Here is a 22,505-nt window from a genome sequence, read left to right as displayed (position 1 = left end):
AACTATTGACCCTCTCCATGACGCAGCTCCACTACGTTGTTCAACTCCCGAGTGCGTGTTTACTGCTAGGTTAACAGAATCATTAGGTGAAAGGAAATGTGGCAAAGCACATCTATCAAACTCAGGACCCGGGATCCCCAATGGTGAGTTGAGAGCTTCAGAACTCACCTGATTGAGCCAGCAGTTTGTGGTAAGGATCTGGTTCCGTTCGTCCTGAAATTTAAAGAGGATCATAAATTAGTATTGTATTACTTAAAAGATTACATAATAAGAATTCTTTTCTTTTTAAATAAAAAATATGATGTAGCTATATATATATATATATATATATATATATTTATATAACATAATGTCTGTCTACCAGTCCAAGGTTGGAGGCATAATGCTTTAGATTAACCTCATTAAAATCTACAAGATTATTAAAGATTTTATTGGGAGTGTCACAGGGTAGCTGGAGTCGGCCCACTGCCCCCCCTGAAGGGGGGACACAGCCCCAATACCCCTTCCTACACAAAGTTTATGCATGTGAATTGTTTGGCGCCGAGTCTATAGACTTTAGCATTAGTTTAAGTAAGAAAATTTTCATATCGTCTAGGGCAGCTGCACAAATGTAGATGTAGCTAAATGTGTTAATAAAAAAAAAGTTTAAATAATTTGTTTATTCACAAAATTAATACACAATGTTGTGTAATCAAAGTAATTCAATTAGGTCTTATTACAGTGAGGTGCTGCTTGTATTCATTGTCACACAAGACATAGGATCAGACAGAATATCATATGTCTAAATTGTAGATTGAAGCACGTGAAGGTCAATGCTTCAAAGTGCACTGATCCTCGACATTGACTACTACATCAGATATTATACATGTTTCAATTTACGATTTTGAAATGGAACCCTCACATAAGGCAGAGATGGATTCATAAGAGATGCAGCTAAAAAAAAAAAAAGTTCTTCCTTCTTTAATACGGACAAATAAATTTAAGATACATGGTTAGGCAGTCTTCAACATACCAGATTCGATGAAATAGTTATATAGTTGATTGTACAATATGCCAGGGAGGTCTAAAGTCTTCTACAGCTTCATATTCAACAATGTTGTCTTCGAGTGAATCATAAACAATTGTTAATCTTGAACAATGTTGTGTTCAAGTGTGTTAACGGTTTATCACAGAGTTTACAATCAGAATATTCAGGCAGTGGCTCAGCCTCACTAACCTGCCAGATGTACCTATAGCCAAGGCGAATTATCGCAATGACTACATCACAATGCCTGGTCAGGTTACTGTGCCGACCATACAAATACCTATTATTACAAAAGTTATCCTTCTTATTCATCTTAGTAAATGTATTGTTATAATACACTACAATGTCTTCCCTTGAGGGCCGATTTTCCCCTGTCAAATGGCGATTGGGAATAATCGGCCCCCCAAGAGATATTATAGTGTATTATAAAAATACATTTACACAGGCCTATAAGAAGGATGAAAGACGATACGGTATATAACTGAGAGGAATTGTAAATCTTGCAGTGAAAACGCCAGGATCCCGCCAAACACACACCGAAACTACGACGTTGTACAACGTTCGAACAAGTTTTAACACCTCCTAACCAGTTATAACAACCAATATAGCAAGTTGTAACAACGTTCTAATACGTCATAAACACGTTAAGCCAAGATGTAACAACTTTATTACAAGTTGTAACAAGCGGAAAATAGAGACAGTTACGGTTTGTGTTTCCAGGGATGCGTCCTGTCATTATATCAACCCTCGTACATCTTCCCGTATTATGAGAAATACCATCGCTGCGTCCTGACACACTGAGGTGTACTAATGTAGTGTATCACTACACAGGCAGCTCTGGAGACTGTGTGCTTCGAAATGTATGCTACATTTACAACAAAATGTATGATACATATCGTCGTAGTCAACCAGGTGAAACACCGCCGTAGTCAACCAGGTGAAACACCGCCGTAGTCAACCAGGTGAAACACCGCCGTAGTCAACCAGGTGAAACACACCTCCCTGGGCTCCGGGCGTCTCCAGGGTGCGAGGGAGTATTTCCCGGTTGCTGTATAAGACAGCCTCAGACGCTGCACCACCTCCCGTAATTTACCTCACCCAGATGATCACGAGTCCTCACCAGCTGGAGAAAACCCAAGCAAAACCCGCATTTAGAGAAAACAGTCCCAAAGAGATATTCAAATACAAGCGGTTGTCTATACGTCAGACTCTTAATACAATTAAATAAATGTTACAAACTCACATAGTTTCAAAACATAATTTCAGTAGAATATATTTATATTTTGCGAGAACGAATTGAAGATATATTCAGTCCCATTCATAGGCAGACAAAGCTTGTCATTCCCAGACATTCAGAATAACTAACCCACCCAGCCACAGCCTTTGTTTAAGCAAGAGAATATCCATTAATAACATCAAATATATTAAGAAATTCCATATTCCTTTTAGGTTCATGAAATCCTCGGCTCTTTAGTCTATTTCTCTCCTATAAATTATAAAATACATGACAATGATTTTGTTTATATCAAGCCTCGTGAACACAATCTATTAACTAGTTGTTGTGTCATATTTTATAGGACGCCAGACAAATATATATTGACCAGACCACACACTAGAAGGTGAAGGGACGACGACGTTTCGGTCCATCCTGGACCATTCTCAAGTCGACTTGATATACTCAAGTATATATATACTGAGTATATCTGTTGTGTCTCAAGACGTTTATCACTCAAAATGTTCTGTAATATATTGATTGTTTGTGACGCGTCTATCTATCTATATCTATCTATATAAATAAAAATGGAATGTTCGTTTGTTCAAAATCGCTAATCTCCGAAAGTTCTTCACCGATTGCTTTGAAATTTTCACACAACGTTCCATTCGCACCCGACGGGTTTTTATATACATACTATATAGATGTCACGTCTGTGATAGGAAAACCATGATTTTTTGAAAAACTGTTTTTAATGTGCTTTTCATGTGAGGGAAATCTTCGAAACCTCTTTACCGATTGCTTTGAAATTTTGACACAATGTTGCATTCGAATAGGCACGTGTTTTTATATACCTACTATATACATGCATCACCTGTGACAGGAAAAAACATTTTTTTTAAACAGCGCCATCTGTTGGACGTAAGATTAACACAGGCTGTAATCTCCAAAGTTCTTCACCGATATCTTTGAAATTTTGACACAACGTTCCATTCGAATACGTGCATGTTTTTATATACTTACTATATAAATGTCAAACCTGTGACAGGTAAAAATGATTTTTTTTAAACAGTGCCATCTGTTGCACATAATAGCAACATACACTAAACTAAATATGCTACGATTCCATTTTCAATGTTTCTGATTGCATTGATAAATTGAATTTTCATAGATTTCAATTTATTTTCATTTTGATTTAATTATTTTGTGAGACATTGCGTTGGAATTGAACTGTGCTGTTTCCCATACCATTCATTTTGTAAGTATAAGTATAGATGCCACACCTGTGACAGGTAAAAATATTATTTTTTAAGAAACAGCCCCAATCTGTTGCACGTAAGAGCAACACACGCTGTTCTAAATATGTTACAATTACATTTCAATGTTTCTGATCGCACTAATTGAATTTTCATAGATTTTTATTTATTTTCATTTTGATTTAATTGTTTTGTGTGACATTGCATATATATATATATATATATATATATATATATATATATATATATATATATATATATATATATATATATATATTTATATTATATATATATAATCTCATACATAATGAAATGGGTAGCTTTACCCATGAAATAAGAAAACATTTAAAAATATATATAAATTCAGGAAAACTGGGCTTATTAGGCAAATCGGGCCTTGCACAGTAGGCCGAGAAGTGCGTTCTGTCTACTAGGTACGACATATGTGTATATATATATGACAATGTCAGACCACGGAGGAAAATGAAACAGGAATTTCCTTAAGTACTTTCGTATATTAAATACATCTTCAGAAGGAATAAGGATTCAGAAGGATTCCTTCTGAAGATGTATTTAATATACGAAAGTACTTAAGGAAATTCCTGTTTCATTTTCCTCCGTGGTCTGACATTGTCACATTCTTAATCACGTGTTTATTTTCGTGATATACACACGTATATATATATATATATATATATATATATATATATATATATATATATATATATATATATATATATATATATATACACACAAACACGAACACATACTGAACGGGGTAAGAATAGCTTGAGCTACCTCATCCATTACTGTGAACTTATACCTCGATAAACTTATATCAATTTCAATTTCAATTGTAGTGGTTGGGAGCGTTGACCCGCTGACCTGAACCGACAAGGGACGGGAGGTTATTGAGCGATGACAGTAATACATTATAGCCAGATGATGACACCCAGAGTTGACCCAGCGGCGGCTGGGGTGGTGGTAATGACCGGGGTGGTAGTAGCTGGGGTGGTGGTGGCTGGGGTGGTAGTGATCACCAGGGTGGTGGTGGCTGGGGTGGTAGTGATCACCAGGGTGGTGGTGGCTGGGGTGGTGGTGGTGATTAATTTGATGGACCAATGTAGGATTTCTGGTTCGTGTAAAGACCATTCATTACGTCCGGTTCAAAGTTGACCATTAATTTGAGTCTGAGAACCAGTGTATTTCTAAATTTATTGAACCACTGGTTAATTCTGGTTGATCTGGTTCGTTGAGGACCATTAGTGGGGAGAAATCTGACTTGTGGGATTTATTTGTTTATTTACAATTTATTCATTTCTATTAAAATTTAAATTAATTTATTTCTTACAATAATTTATTTATTTTGATAGTAGACTGTATGATGTCTAAATGGACTATATGATTTTATTCTCACAAATCGTTTCCTACACATTCTGGGGTTTATTAAATTATATATATAGTCAATCAATCAAAATTATTGATTAGCTGACATTCACTACAGTATTAGACTACATATCTTAGTCATTAAATCAAATACAGCTTATATGTATAGTTGTTCATGGCCTAGACAACCTGGTATGAACACGGATGAACACACGAGTCGATACTCCTCTTGTGGGTGAGGCTCACTTCATCACATGTACTTGTTGTTACGTAATTGTTAATTCTTCTTCCCCTTCAATTGCACCTGTCAAAGGGCACACACAATAATAGTCGACCTATATATATGACAGCTATATCAGGGGAAATATTATAATTTATTGATAAAAGAGATGAGAATATTGCTCACCTTGTGTTCTAACCCATATTCCTAAATCTACAATTATTGGCCAACAATAGCTAGATAGAACAGGAATGGGAAAGAGCACTATTGTAGAGGAAGTAACGTGCTGATGATGGGAGCACTTTACATCCCATAACACTACGTCTTGAGGAAAATTTGTGGAGCATCTTTGAGCTCCACGTGAGACTTGTTGCTAAATTTTATAAGATCACGACTGCGTTCTTCTCCACTGTTGCATCCGGCATCTTGTCCAGATGCGTTTTATCAAGAAGTGGAAAGAGGGACTACATTTAATCTATTTTAGTACTAATAATTAGGTTGGTTCAAGAGAAATGTTTTTATGATGTTTACAGTCCAGAGACTGATGTATTAAGAGAAATTTCCATTAATATAGCTGGTGAATTTAATGGTGACATATGGCAATGATATCCTCGTTTTCTTCTGAGGAAATTTCCACTGGAGCCACGTTTTCTATGAATGATTTGTTAGAACAAATGGCAGCCATTATCTGCCTATTGTATTAAATGTTAGGACCTGGTGACAGGATCAATGAGCCTGGTGAAAGGATCAATGGGCCTGGTGACAGGATCAATGGGGCTGGTGAGAGAATAAATGTCTTGTCGGAAAAATCCACTCCGTCTGACAGTTGGTACACGAGATAATAAATTACGTTTAGGGGCTGCAGGCGTCAGTCCGTGACGGCGTGCTGGTGGGCACGCACCTCCCTGCTGCCTCCACACTCCCTCCGTCATGTTTGTGAAAGGCCTGAGGCTCCCTCTGGGGGTGCTGAGACTCCTCGGGTGTTTCCCTTACCTGTACAAGGAGCCTCCACGCCACGTGGAGCAGCACACCGTAACGTTGACAGATCCCTTCAAGAAGAGTCTCTGGCTACAGCTCTGGTCCTTCAGTGTAATAGCAGCATATATTGTCTGCAGTGTAATTGATGTTTACAAAAGCATCAAGTTTATATGTGATAAAAATGTTGTATCTGGAGACGCCTTAATACCAGCCATCATTATGGCTGCTGGGGTAATCGTCAATGCCATATTTTACATTTATCTCTTCACAAAGAGGTCTAAGCTCGGGCACTTGATGGCATCGCTGTGGCACCTCCATACAGAGAGGGCGAACCTCAACTCCTGCAAGAATGATTTTCTGACAGAGTTAATTTGTCCTGTCATGGTGGTATCCTCTCCTCTGCCCGTAGTCGGCGAGGCCAAGTGGTCCTCTCACGGTGGCTCACCCGGGAACACCGCCACTGCTACACCACCGACAGACCCAGGGTTCGACGTCGCCACCGTCCTCTGCCTCACAACGTTTCTGGTCTTGATAGCCCTCAACGTTTTGTTTGAGTTTCAGTCATTAATATTCATTTTTATTTTGTGTAACTCGACGCTGATGCTGGGGTTCACACTCTTGTTTCACTGGTGCTTCAAGACTCTGGCAGGCGTGGTGAGGGGAGCCTCACACGACTGTCTCACTCACCACTCACGACACTCACCTCTCCACAACCTTCACAGCTTCTACCAAATACTTACACAGGTATGTCTGAGCCCTGTTATCTTCACTATCATCACAAATAATTACATATGAGTTCCCGATTTTAAATTTGCTTCGAATCTCATTGTTGTAGAAAATTCCACCATACTAATATTTATAACCAATGAAATAATTACTTATTACATTATACATCCTAAATCATACATCTATGCCTACAGTACTGTGGTCACCTAGGCCTCTGTATGCCTATAGAGCACTAGTCCCGGAGGCGAAGGCCTCAACATCAAAGTACTTAATCGACACAAATTGACATCCAGTGACGACATTTCAAAATCTTAACTAAAAATTTAATCAAATCATAATAACAACAATCAATAATCCTTAAATTATCAGTATATTAATCTAGCAAACTTTATCTCAAAATGTTCATCTAGACATGAATTGATAAACCCATATATCAGAGGTGTGGTGACAGCTCTTCTGCCCCCACACTCACACCCAGAGTGTGGGGTAGCCACCAGGGGGGTAACTGGTCGTTCACTGTTTGTTGACATTTAAACAGTGAACGTGTGACGATGTTCAAGACTTTTTAACAGAACAAATACTGCACACAAAAAAATCTAATCTCAGTGATTTTAGTTTCTAAGATAATCTAAGATAATCAGCGAGGTGCTGAATTATAAACAGATCAAATTATCTTAAAATAACCGTCTTAATAAGGGAAGTGAGCAGCCGACCAGAGCACACGTGTAGCAGTTCACCACAACACCGAGATCTTAATCACAACAAATGCTATTGCATCAAATCTATTCCTACAGCAAAGCTGTCATTTAAGTCTCCAAACTACTGAGCTTATAAGAGTTCAATGATCTGGTAACGGTTCACACTCAAGGCTCCCGTTCTCAGTTGGGATAAGTACATTAAGTGTTTAAAGAATGTTTAATTGTCCAATTTGCATATAACTATAAACTTTATCTTTCCATGGACTGTTATCCATTGTAAATTGGACAAAGCCCAAATTAAATAATAATCTATAAATCATATCTATATTTATACATATAGTTAATAATCTAGCTATATAATCTTAATCCAATCTTAAATAAGTTCAATAATAAATATTCAGCATTAATTAGCAATCACTATCATAGTTATCATCTATATAAATAAAAAATGTAAATTTTCGTTTGTTCAAAATCGCTAATCTCCGAAAGTTCTTCACCGATTGCTTTGAAATTTTGATACACCGTTGCATTCGAATACACGCGTGTGTTTATATACCTACTATATGCATGCCACACGTGTGACAGGTAAAAACGTGCTTTTTTGAAAAACATTCCCATTTGGTGGACGTAAGAGCAACACACACGCTGTAATCTCCTTAAGTTCTTCACCGATTGCTTTGAAATTTTGACACAACGTTCCATTCGAATACGCGCATTTTTTTATATACCTTCTATATAGATGCCGCCCCTGTGACAGGTAAAAACATGCGTTTTTTTAAATAGCGCCACCTGTTGCACGTAAGAGCAACATACACTATACTAAATATGTTACGATTCCAATTTCAATGTTCCCGAATGCATTGATAATTTAATTTTCATAGATTTCGATTTATTTTCATTTTGATTTAATTATTTTGTGTGACATTGCGTTGGAATTGAGCTGTGTTGTTTACCATAACATTCATTTCGTAAGTATAGTTTATTTTGTTGTTTTTTTCATTTGTTTTCATTTCGTTTTTTTTAACTGTTCCTATTTTTCAGTGATGGGTACATTAGATCATTTGATGTTCCCAATTTTCTGATGGGAACATCAGATCATTTGGGAATGCATCGGACGAGGGAGTGGGGAATGGTGGAGAGGACGAGGGGACGGGGGAGTAGGGGATGGCGGGGAGGACAAGGGGACGGGGTAGTGGGGGGGGGACGAGGGGACGGGAGATGGGGGGAATGATGGGAAGGACGAGGAGATTAGGGATTGGGGAATGGTTGGGGGGACGAGGGGATGGGGGGGGAATGGTGGGGAGGACGGGAGGAAAGGGGAGGGGTTGCTGTGGTCGGGTACAGCTAGTCAAGTAATATTAATTGCCTGAATATATTATCAATCGGATGGGGAGTGATTATTTTGTGTATATATTGAGTCATTTCTTATTGTAATATATTTTGTGGGAATTGTGATTATTGTTATATCGTTGTGTGTACAAGTGATAGTAATAACAGCTGTGCAGTGCTTCTGTTACTAACTAACAATTGTGTTATAAATATACAGTTGTATACCAGTCGAATTCCCTTGCTTTGCCGGTGCCTAGAGTTATCACAAGTGTTAGGAAAGCCAATCCTGTGGCCTTACAAGTGGCCGGAGACAAGTTCCCTGTTTGTTTAGTTTTTGTGGCCGTGATATTCTCTATTAATGTCAAGGAATACTGTGTATAGTATTAATTTACTTTAATAAATTAGTGCTGTTACATACGCTTTCAAGGATTTATGAAATAATTTTTCAGTGATTTATGAAATAATTTTTCAATTATTTATAATATTTTTCAATGATTTATGATATTTTTCAATGATTTATGACATTTTTCAATGATTTATGATATTTGTCAATGATTTATTATATTTTTCAATGATTTATGACATTTTTCAATGATTTATGATATTTTTCAATGATTTATGATATTTTTCAATGATTTTATGAAAAAAGTTTCAATTTAGTTGTAAGCATGTCTAAAATTCTTGAAGTTTACAAAATCAGAAATGTAGATATCATTACACCTAGTGATTATTGTAATATAATGTTGCATACAAGAAATGTATATGTATGATTAGATATGTATGGATATACTGGAGAGGAGTATAAGCTGTAGCCAGTTCTTGTCCCGGTGTACTGAGGTGGAGGAGGCACAGGAGGAGGTCATGGGGTACTCCGGGGTGGCCATCGTGCTCGTCTTCACCGCCAGCATGACGATCGTTACTGCTATCTGCTTCCTCACCTTCCTCTACGGCAACTACGTCTTTACTGTGAGTGGCATGGTCAACATCCTGGGCGTCATGGTCACCATTCTCAAGGCTCCCAGCTGTCTCCTGGCTCAGGTGAGGCTCTCCTCTTGTGTCTCTCTATAGCACCCTAGCAGTGTATGTGTATATGTGTGTATATATATATATATATATATATGGAGGAGCTATTCAACTTATGACAAGCAGCCTTGTACCCTGTATGTAATCAATATTGTAACTTTTTTTGTGTAATGACATTTTCAAATAAAGTTAGATAAATATACACACTTAACAAAAGAATAGGGGTGGTAGGAGAAGAAAATATCAAAGTGTTCAGTGAGGATCCAAAAGGTCTTCTCTGAGTACTCTTTATTTTCTTCTCTGAGGCTATGGGTCCCTACATTTGCACCAGAGGTGGTACCCCTTCTAGGTATATATATATATATATATATATATATATATATATATATATATATATATATATATATATATGTCGTACCTAATAGCCAGAACGCACTTCTCTGCCTACTATGCAAGGCCCGATTTGCCTAATAAGCCAAGTTTTCATGAATTAATTGTTTTTCGACTACCTAACCTACCTAACCAAACCTAACCTAACTTTTTCGGCTACCTAACCTAACCTAACCTAAAAAGATAGGTTAGGTTAGGTTAGGTAGGGTTGCCTAGGTTTGGTCATATATCTACGTTAATTTTAACTCCAATAAAAAAATATTGACCTCATACATAATGAAATGGGTAGCTTTATCATCTCATAAGAAAAAAAATTGAGAAAATATAATAATTCAGGAAAACTTGGCTTATTAGGCAAATCGGGCCTTGCATAGTAGGCCGAGAAGTGCGTTCTGGCTACTAGGTACGACATATATATATATATATATATATATATATATATATATATATATATATATATATATATATATATATATATATATATATATATATAAAATGTGTGTGTGTGTGTAAATCACCAAGAAATTAACACGTGATGAATAATGTGATATTGTCGACCACGAAGGAAGAAATGAAACAAGAAATTCCTTAATGATCTTTCTGAAAATGTATTGAATGATACGAAAGTACTCAAAGAATTTCCTGTATGATTCTATGATGATATGATTTCCTGTATGTTTCCTGTGTATTTCCTATCAATGACTGTAGCCCGATTCTTCTCTAACTTTCTTCATGTTTTCTTCACTTCAGAAGGAGGTTGAAAAATTAATTTTTTCAAAACTTCCCTTTCCAAGGATTTCGAAGAGATGTAAGGGCTTCAGTAGCCATTGTTAATATTCTCAAAGGCAGAGGTCGAATGGTTAGAAGTTGTTGTTGTTATTGTTTTAGATTTGGCTACTTAGAACGAAATGTCCATGTAGCACGGGCTATGGTGAGCCCGTAATTGTGTTCGGTTATTCGCGATAACCTTGTTACTGTGATATTTGGGTTTTTAAATGGAGGTGGGGTTTCCTTCTTTTTCCCCTGTTTCTTTTTCGATTCTGTTTTATCGCACTGGTTTTAGTCTTGATTGAAAACATTATCTTGGTGGCGGATGTAGATGCAGAATGTTCACTAGTGAGTCCCATTCTTCAACTGCTTTTCTAATCATTGTAGTCGCTGTGGAATGTGCATCTAATGTAGCTGCTGTCGTTGGCTTAATGTTGAGTTTGATGGTCAGGGCTTCAGTAGCTTCACATTCCAGTAAGTAGTGCAATAGTGGCGCCTCCGCTTCTGTTCCACAGATATGACACTCTTTAACTATTGGGTTCATTACCTCCCAGCAGCACTTGTAACCAAGTCTGAGTCTGTGTATGGCTACTGCAATGTCTCTGGATATCTTTTTGCCAGGCTTGAAAGAGTTAGAAGTTCTTATGCTGCTGGATATATAGACGGGGACGAGGTGAAGGTTAAGCAACTCACTTATAGGCAGGTCCATTGCCACTTACAAGCCTCATATGTTCCCATGATGGGGCAGCATATTGTATAATTACACTCTGCCATCTTCGTGTTCTCGGCGACGGCAGAGTGTATGCTGGTGGTAGGGGGCTGGTGGTAGGGGCTTGTTTACATGCCTCGCCAATGTCCTGTCTGCTGTTGTCGCTGTATTTGTCGATCCTTTTTTTGTTGTTTGTCAGGATATCTCTGGTGATGGTCTGGTTGTATGTAGAGACTATATGTTCCACGATAGGGCCTTGCTGTTTGTGCAGAGTTAGGCGCCTTGAAAAGGATGTCGTCTTGCCTATATATTGAGTTCGTTGCAGCTGACAGTCCCCAAGTGGACATGTGCAGTGACGATACTCGTCACTTTCAAGGGTTTTGTTTGGTGTCAGGAGAGTTTTTCATGAGCAAGTTGACAGTATTCTTACTCTTATAGTATAATATTAGTTCAGTCTTATGGCTGGTGTCAGTAGGGGTCACATTTCTACCAGTAATGGTGTATGACTTCCGTCTTGTGGGCGGCAGAGAAGACGTTCGTGTAGAATATGTTAATAGTCGGGTCCGGTAGTGTGGTGTTCTGTGTCATGTCTGAGGTTACGTGGCGGCTTACCTTCCTTGTAATGATCTCTTCCACACTACAGTAACCATTATTGACTAGGACCTGCCTCACTCTCCCGAGGTCCTCGTCATCCTACTGCCAACTGGAGCTGTGTGTGAGGGCGCCGTTGACATAGCCATTAACAACACTCCTCTTGTACTTATCAGGTCACTCACTTTGAGCATTAAGGCACACTCCTATGTTGCTTTCCTGAGTGTTGCTAGCGGCATTGTCCACCTACAGAATGGTAGACGCCGCGACCATCTGTTCCACCTGTTCTTGCTGTTCTCACTCGTCGTCCAAAGACAACCCGAGTCCCATCAGAGTCTACAAAGTCCAAAGTCCACTGGAGGTGACAGAGTCACCCCCAGTCCCATCAAAGACGACCCTTATCCCATCAAAATGTTTTTTCTCAGCTCCTCAGAGCCACCTCTCATCTCATTAAAGCCAACTGCGTCCTATCAAAGCCACCCATTAATTTCTTCGATTAAATCCTCATTCCTTCATAGCCAACGATAATCACTAACAATACCTTTCTCATCCGCTGAGAGTCAATTGTCTTCACAAAGAGTCAATGTCATCTGAGAGTTGATTGACTTCACAAAGAGTCAATGTCACCTGAGAGTTGATTGACTTCACAAAGAGTCAATGTCATCTGAGAGTTGATTGACTTCACAAAGAGTCAATGTCATCTGAGAGTTGATTGACTTCACAAAGAGTCAATGTCATCTGAGAGTTGATTGACTTCACAAAGAGTCAATGTCATCTGAGAGTTAACTGACTTCACAAAGAGTCAATGTCATCTGAGAGTTGATTGACTTCACAAAGAGTCAATGTCATCTGAGAGTTGATTGACTTCACAAAGAGTCAATGTCATCTGAGAGTTAACTGACTTCACAAAGAGTCCATGTCATCTGAGAGTTGATTGACTTCACAAAGAGTCAATGTCATCTGAGAGTTAACTGACTTCACAAAGAGTCCATGTCATCTGAGAGTTGATTGACTTCACAAAGAGTCAATGTCACCTGAGAGTTGATTGACTTCACAAAGAGTCCATGTCATCTGAGAGTTGATTAACTTCACAAAGAGTCAATGTCATCTGAGAGTTGATTGACTTCACAATCAATGTCATCTCCTGAGACTCAATCAAAAAAGGAAAGAAATAAAAAAAATTATTTATTTAACATTTTCAATGCAAAAAAATTACCAATTGAAAATTAACAAGTGAATTATTCTACAACATTGTATGATGTCATATAACCGTCTTCTCTCCTTGCAGAGGAAAGCAGCCTTGGACCAACTGAAAAAGATGATGATGTCTGTGCAAGACCAGCTGGTGGTGGTGAAGGTGGGTGGTGACAGCTGGTGGTGATGAAGGTGGGTGGTGACAGCTGGTGGTGATGAAGGTGGGTGGTGACAGCTGGTGATGGTGAAGGTGGGTGGTGACAGCTGGTGGTGGTGGTGAAGGTGGGTAGTGACAGCTGGTGGTGGTGGTGAAGGTGGGTGGTGACAGCTGGTGGTGAAGGTGGGTGGTGACAGCTGGTGGTGGTGGTGAAGGTGGGTGGTGACAGCTGGTGGTGGTGAAGGTGGGTGGTGACAGCTGGTGGTAGTGAAGGTGGGTGGTGGTGACAGCTGGTGGTGGTGAAGGTGGGTGGTGGTGACACCTGGTGCTGACGACGCTGGGATGTAGCTACACGTCCTAGCAGCCGAGTGGACATCACTTTTTGGTTTTAGTCTTAAGGGCCCGGGTTCGATTCCCTATCGAGGCAGAAAGAAAGAGTCGCGACCCGTTGACGGGGTGTCAGCTGTGTTGCAGTAGCCCTCACTCATGGTACCATGATACACGTCACCCAGTACCATGATTTACCGGATAAAGGAACGAATTCGAGGGTCCCACATCAGCTCAGAGTCTCCACATCCTGCCTGGACTCACCGCCGTTCCAGCAGTCGACAATGTTGACGACGGAGTTGGTGCTCCCTTCCTCTTGAGCACTACAGAGGCGCTACAGTGCCTGGTCATCCCCACCATACAGGCAGCCAACCTGATTCTGCAACCACGAAGACATTACCTGGCTTTGAGGACTGTGTTCGTTCGCCGAGTCAACACCAACATCTCTGACAAGCCTCTTGTTGATGTTACCGAATGTCCAAGTAGTTGGGCCCCATCCTTTCCCGTCCTATCCCTAATTTCTCATCCCTATCCCTTCCAAGTGTTATATAGTCGTAATGGCTCGGTGCTTTCCCCCTGACAATTCCTTCCTTCCTTGCTGATGTTATTGGCAGCATCAGCCTGCACAACCCTTCCTTGACTGCAGTAACGACCACATTCATCTGGAAGGCCGACAATGAACGTTGTACTCTGAAGATCAGCTTCAACTCGCGAGATGAGGCTAACCTTGCTGCTGAAAATGGATTCCGATGTTTTGGGATGTCTTGCACGCCACACCAAGTCAGCAAGGAGAGGTATTGTCCTCTTAAACACTGTTTATAACTATTACCAGTACACTAACTACACCATGAGGTGAGCACTTCAAGCTGCCACATATAACATCTATGCTAAACCACCACTTGAAGGACTGCTGGCATCACCCAACACTGTTTACTGTCTGAAGGAGCCCATGCCGCCACCATAGAGGAGGGTACCCGCAGGCAAGCTGAAATGAAGAAAATGTCTGAAACTCGATATGAGCTACAACCAGCAGCCAACCACGTGACCAGCAGCCAACCACGCGACCAGCAGCCAACCACGTGACCAGCAGCCAACCACGTGACCAGCAGCCAACCACGTGACCAGCAGCCACCCACGTGACCAGCAGCCAACCACGTGACCAGCAGCCAACCACGTGACCAGCAGCCAACCACGTGACCAGCAGCCAACCTTCAACATTCCAGTCGAAGCGTTTACTGTCCTGCCAACCAGTGGAGCGACCACACTAATTGAGAACATAAGGCCAATGCCAAAACACAAGACCAACGTCAGAACACAAGACCAACGTCAGAACACAAGACCAACGTCAGAACACAAGACCAACGTCAGAACACAAGACCAACGTCAGAACACAAGACCAACGTCAGAACACAAGACCAACGTCAGAACACTAGACCAACGTCAGAACACTAGACCAACGTCAGAACACTAGACCAACGTCAGAACACTAGACCAACGTCAGAACACTAGACCAACGTCAGAACACTAGACCGACGCCAGAACACAAGCCCGACGTCAGAACAGAACCCCGACGTCAGAACAGAACCCCGACGTCAGAACAGAACCCCGACGTCAGAACAGAACCCCGACGTCAGAACAGAACCCCGACGTCAGAACACAAGCCCAACCTCAGAACACAAGCCCGACGTCAGAACACAAGCCCAACCTCAGAACACAAGCCCAACCTCAGAACACAAGCCCGACGTCAGAACACAAGCCCAACCTCAGAACACAACCCCGACGTCAGAACACAAGCCCAACCTCAGAACACAAGCCCAACCTCAGAACACAACCCCGACGTCAGAACACAAGCCCAACCTCAGAACACAAGCCCGACGTCAGAACACAAGCCCAACCTCAGAACACAAGCCCAACCTCAGAACACAACCCCGACGTCAGAACACAAGCCCAACCTCAGAACACAACCCCGACGTCAGAACACAAGCCCAACCTCAGAACACAACCCCGACGTCAGGACACAAGCCCAACCTCAGAACACAAGCCCAACCTCAGAACACAAGCCCAACCTCAGAACACAACCCCGACGTCAGAACACAAGCCCAACCTCAGAACACAACCCCGACGTCAGGACACAAGCCCAACCTCAGAACACAAGCCCAAGGCCAGAACGAAGCCAACAACCCACACCTCCACCAACCATGAACGCCACTCACCATCCACACAAGAGCAAATCCAGTGTTCCAATCCAAGATGGAGGCGCCACCGACCTTTTAATCCTCCTCCTCCTCCATCCTCGTCGTATACTTCCACAACTTCAAATCCTCCTGGTTCTTCCTTCCCCATCCTTTCCTTTGGTCACGAAATCAAATCGAGTCTTACAATTTTTTACTAAAAGCTTAAATCGAATTGAACATGCACGAACACATGTTTAAAAGAGAGAGAACGTTTTCATAATAACACATTTTTTTTTTAAATAAAAAATAATCCATCAATCCTGGTCGCTTAAATTTATATTATTTGTTTTCTAAATAAAAAATATATAATTAATATTCCAAAACAAAAAATAATTTCACTAACAGCAAACCTGGGCATGAACCTAGGGGCCCCTGACAAAAATGTTCCCAACTGGGCCCCCAACAGGGTTCCTACCACCCCAAGAGCGGGGTGCCTACCATAATCAATTAACTGGCAATACCACAGATAACAATAATATTGACCAGACCATACACTAGAAGGTGAAGGGACGACGACGTTTCGGTCCATCCTGGACCATTCTCGGACCGACAATCGACTAGAGAATGGTCCAGGACGGACCGAAACGTCGTCGTCCCTTCACATTCTAGTGTGTGGTCTGGTCAACATTCTTCAGCCACGTTATTGTGACTCACCGCCTGCACAACAAGAATAATTATAGTCCAAGTTAATATCAAATCTATAAGATAAAGTTGTCGATAACAGCACCTAATGACCTGACCCCCCCCCCCCCCCCCCAGGGACTGTGGTTGGCTCAGTCTCTCCAGAACTTTCCACACTGCTCTATCATGGGACTGTTTACGTTCGGCAACCACACTCTTCTGGCGGTGAGTCTGTCTGTCTCTCTCTCTCTGCCTGTGCTTGCCTGTTTGGCTCTGCTGGCCTGGTCTGTTGTCTGCTCATGCCTACATGTGTTGTGTTGTCTGCTGGTTCCTGCGTGTGTTGTGTGTTGTCTGCTGGTTCCTGCGTGTGTTGTGTGTTGTCTACTGATGGCTGCATGTGTTGTCTACTTATGGCTGCATGTGTTGTCTATTGATGGCTGCATGTGTTGTCTATTGATGGCTGCATGTGTTGTCTATTGATGGCTGCATGTGTTGTCTACTGATGGCTGCATGTGTTGTCTACTTATGGCTGCATGTGTTGTCTACTGATGGCTGCATGTGTTGTCTACTGATGGCTGCATGTGTTGTCTACTGATGGCTGCATGTGTTGTCTACTGATGGCTGCATGTGTTGTCTACTGATGGCTGCATGTGTTGTCTATTGATGGCTGCATGTGTTGTCTATTGATGGCTGCATGTGTTGTCTATTGATGGCTGCATGTGTTGTCTATTGATGGCTGCATGTGGGGCATGATTCAATGGATGGGGAGAATGGAGGGCTTGGGTGGAGGGGGGACTGGGAGGGTTTAGGGCTGGGAGGACTACTATTGGGTGGAAGGTGGGAGTGCTGCGCTTCTCTGGGTTTGCTGAACTGCTTGTGGAGGGTTCCCCACTCCCCCTCTGGGATTATAGGGTATAGGGCCATGATTCATGATTCCTTTCTTTCTCTCTCCCTCTGTGATTCTTCCTTGAATCTGCTGCCAAGATTTTCTCATCCCTTGTCATATCCCTCTGAACGAATATTGTTTTGAATTCTGTTACATGTCATAGTCCACTATTTTTTGCTAGGATTTCCTCTTTTGTGGTCTCGTGCGTAAAAACTACCTTTATCAACCGATTTCTGTCTTTGTTGTACTGGCCAAGCCTAAAAATCTTCTCTATATTTTATTCAGTCCCTCCATCTATACCCCCTTCATGATCTCTGTCACTGCAGCTTTGTCCTTATCTCTCCACTCCACCTTATTGGAACCGTCTTGTTCCCTAATACCTCATATGACCACTGCTCTTTTCCTTTCCAGCAGCTGACTAGTACATCTTGCAGCTTCCTAAGAAGTGACTGCTTTCATGGTAACTTCCTTCACTGCAGACATGGATTTTGGGCTTTTTCTAAGCATTTCTGCAATTGATGCTTGTACTGTAGAATTTTTTTTCAAAGATATTGAAGTGTTTACTTGTAGTGTTAGAGTAGTGATATATAGTGTGTGGTGTAGTGTTATATAGTGTTACTTGATTCTGTTTTACTTAGGAAGAGTATGAGTATTAATGACTCGTGTGGTCGCTTCAGTAAGATTTTGTCCCATGTGTTTAACAACTTAATCTGCTCTGTTGAATCAAAGTTGAAATCATAATGGTTTTGTAACTGAGCACTGTGTTAGATAATGTTCCAGTGGTCTGTCGGGCATTTCTCCACAGTGCTGACATTTCCTCTCATCTTCCGGAATCTGTAAGCCTAATTCCCATGCACATGGACATCCAAGCCTGATGCGATTGTAAGTGTACTTCTGTTGTTCTAATACTCCCTTTCATCAAAATAAGGGGTTCGTAGTGGGTTGAATTCTTGTACCAACCCACAGATCCTGATGTTGCAACTGCTGTACTCACCTATTTGCACTGACCTATTTGTGCTTGCGGGGGCTGCCATTTGCATAGTGGTTTATTATAAGAACGTGTTTTAAAGTTCCTGTATGTTTTCATTCGTTGATTTATATATATATATATATATATATATATATATATATATATATATATATATATATATATATATATATATATATATATATATATATATATATATATAAACACACATATATACCTTGAACAAGAGCAACCTTGAACAAGTTGATCTTCTTGTATTTCAGGTGGTGAGCTACATCATCGCGTACTTCATTGTTCTCTCTCAGTATGGCAGGCCCCAGGACCACGCTCACCTCCACGCTAAACTGGCTAATGTTACTGAATACTGAGAGTACACGCACTCATCATGAGGAGTACTCACCATGAGGAACACTCACCATGAGGAGTACCCACCATGAGGAACACTCACCATGAGGAACACCCACCATGAGGAACACTCACCATGTGGAACACCCACCATGAGGAACACCCACCATGAGGAACACCCACCATGTGGAACACCCACCATGAGGAACACCCACCATGAGGAACACCCACCATGAGGAACACCCACCATGAGGAACACCCACCATGAGGAACACTCACCATGAGGAACACCCACCATGAGGAACACTCACCATGAGGAACACCCACCAAGAGGAACACCCACCATGAGGAACACTCACCATGAGGAACACCCACCATGAGGAACACTCACCATGAGGAACACTCACCATGAGGAACACCCACCAAGAGGAACACCCACCATGAGGAACACTCACCATGAGGAACACCCACCATGAGGAACACCCACCATGAGGAACACCCACCATGAGGAGTACCCACCATGAGGAACACTCACCATGAGGAACACCCACCATGAGGAACACCCACCATGAGGAACACCCACCATGAGGAACACTCACCATGAGGAACACCCACCATGAGGAACACCCACCATGAGGAACACCCACCATGAGGAGTACCCACCATGAGGAACACTCACCATGAGGAACACCCACCATGAGGAACACCCACCATGAGGAACACCCACCATGAGGAACACTCACCATGAGGAACACCCACCATGAGGAACACCCACCATGAGGAACACCCACCATGAGGAACACCCACCATGAGGAACACTCACCATGAGCAGTTTCTGACTGAATAACACGAGGACGTGTAATTCTGAGCAAGCTCTATCCTCGGGGTGGGAATACTCTCATCCACCTCTAACATTTCCCTAAGATTTAGAGCTCACCTCTAAGCTCTAGCATTAGCTCTAATTCTCACCCGAGAAATATAATTAATCACTCGCAAGAGTAATATGACACACGGTGTGGCCTGGACTCTGATACCTTGTTGAACTATTTACATTTTGGGGTTATTATCCAAGGATGTGGGAGCCTTAATCCTTGTAATCAATCCTAGGTATTACAGCCATGTGCTCTCTTATGAAGACACATGCATATGGTTGTTCCTGGCTTAGTAATCACTGAATATTGCCAGTGTAGCACCGACTCTTTAATCCCACTGATCACTTATCCCTGATTGTATAGCACTATGTGGGTACCCGGGGTTGCTAGGGCAACAGAGGCCACATCGTCACTACACACTATGGAATGATTGACATGTATGCTCGGGATGGGGTGCATTTATCCAGGGCCGGGGTTACTGCTGTTGCCAACTCGTTGAAATCTGATTGGAGAGGTTTGCTTGGGTTGAAAATGTTAGTAGATAGTTGAATGGGAACTGATGTGGGGAAAGGAGGCAATACAAGTATATGTTGACAGGGAAAAATTATGAGTAAAAGGAACAGGGCTGGAGAAAGGCCTCAAAATTACAATAAACTTAAGTTGTATTTCACAAACAATAGGAGTCTAAGAAGCCAAATGAACTGTACAAATGCTCTTGTCTGCACAGAGACAATAGGTATCGTTGCAAGTACCGAAATTTGGATCAATGTAGAAAACAGGGAATTATTAACTGAACATTAAGTAAACGGATTTAAATTATTCCACACAGACAACCATATTAGACGAGGAGGGGGAGAAGCCATATACGTCAGGGCAAATATTAAATGTAGTATCAAAAAGGGAATCAAAACTGAGCTCACAGAAATTAGTTGGTTAGAATGAAAATGAACAAGACAATTACTTAATAATAGTTATTTACAGGCCACCAAACTTAGAATGTAAGTAAAGCATCTATAGGATGAAATATCTAGAGCATCTAGGTCAAACAGCGTTTGTGTTATGGTTGACTTTAATTTTAATGGGATAAACTGCTTTACCAAAACAGGAAATACCGAAGCAGAGAATTGTTTAAGAATTACTTGACGATTGTTTCTTTACGCAACATATTAAAGAGCCAACGCAGAGAAATATTTGACACTGAACTTATTGTTAATTAACAGAGGGACACAAATTCATGACATCGAAATAGGGAGTGAACATAAGAATCAAAGAAACTGCAGAAGACCTATTGGCCCATACGCGGCAGCTCCTATTTATATCCACCCAATCTCATTCATATATATGTTTAACCTACGCTTGAAACAATCAAGGGATCCTACGTCTATTATGTTACCCGGTAATCGGTTCCACAAATCCACAACCATGGTACCGAACCAGTATTTACCCAGGTCTTTCCTATATCTAAACTTATCCAATTTATACCCATTGTTTCGTGGTCTATGATGTGTTCATATATTTAATACCCTATCAATACCTCCCTTGTTGTGCCCAGTTATCCACTTGTACACCTAGGCTGATCCAGCTATGATACACTAGCTTGATCCTGCTATGATACACTAGCCTGATCCTGCTATGATACACTAGCCTGATCCAGCTATGATACACCTAGCCTGATCCTGCTATGATACACTAGCCTGATCCAGCTATGATACACTAGCCTGATCCTGCTATGATACACTAGCCTGATCCTGCTATGATACACCTAGCCTGATCCTGCTATGATACACCTAGCCTGATCCTTCTATGATACACTAGCCTGATCCTGTTATGATACACTAGCCTCATCCTGCTATGATACACTAGCCTCATCCTGCTATGATACACTAGCCTCATCCTGCTATGATACACTAGCCTCATCCTGCTATGATACACCTAGCCTGATCCTGCTATGATACACTAGCCTCATCCTGCTATGATACACCTAGCCTCATCCTGCTATGATACACCTAGCCTTATCCTGCTATGATACACCTAGCCTCATCCTGCTATGATACACCTAGCCTCATCCTGCTATGATACACTAGCCTCATCCTGCTATGATACACCTAGCCTCATCCTGCTATGATACACCTAGCCTCATCCTGCTATGATACACCTAGCCTGATCCTGCTATGATACACTAGCCTGATCCTGCTATGATACACTAGCCTCATACAACTATGATACACTAGCCTGATACTGCTATGATACACTAGCCTGATCCTGCTATGATACACCTAGCCTGATCCTGCTATGATACACTAGCCTGATCCTGCTATGATACACTAGCCTGATCCTGCTATGATACACTAGCCTGATCCTGCTATGATACACTAGCCCCATTAATGAGACTATCCTCAAGCGTCTGGCATGCAAATTTTGAACAAGAATTCTGTCATATGGATATAGTTGTATGCTACTTTTATTATGTGTCTATAACTCTCTATACGAATATAAACATCTGTGTCAACTGTGTTTACATGTAATATTCACCAGCCTGATCATGACCAGCTTCGTGCGTATAATCCGTA

General features: G+C 41.3%; 1 protein-coding gene across 2 annotated transcripts in view; it reads right to left on the bottom strand.

The window, feature by feature from the left end:
* Window positions 1-22,505, bottom strand: part of LOC123746823 (neuronal acetylcholine receptor subunit alpha-10) — a 288,958-nt gene that overhangs the window by 72,476 nt on the left and 193,977 nt on the right. For both annotated transcript variants that reach the window (XM_069319638.1, XM_069319639.1), the window contains exon 4: window positions 169-213. In XM_069319638.1, coding sequence (XP_069175739.1) covers window positions 169-213 — 45 coding nt within the window. The remainder of the gene's footprint in view (window positions 1-168; window positions 214-22,505) is intronic.

Source organism: Procambarus clarkii, chromosome 93 (genome assembly GCF_040958095.1).
Source record: "Procambarus clarkii isolate CNS0578487 chromosome 93, FALCON_Pclarkii_2.0, whole genome shotgun sequence".
In the NCBI taxonomy this organism is placed as follows: Eukaryota; Metazoa; Arthropoda; class Malacostraca; order Decapoda; family Cambaridae; genus Procambarus; species Procambarus clarkii.
The sequence above is the reverse complement of the archived record's forward strand: the minus strand, read 5'-3'. Positions and strand labels throughout refer to the sequence as shown.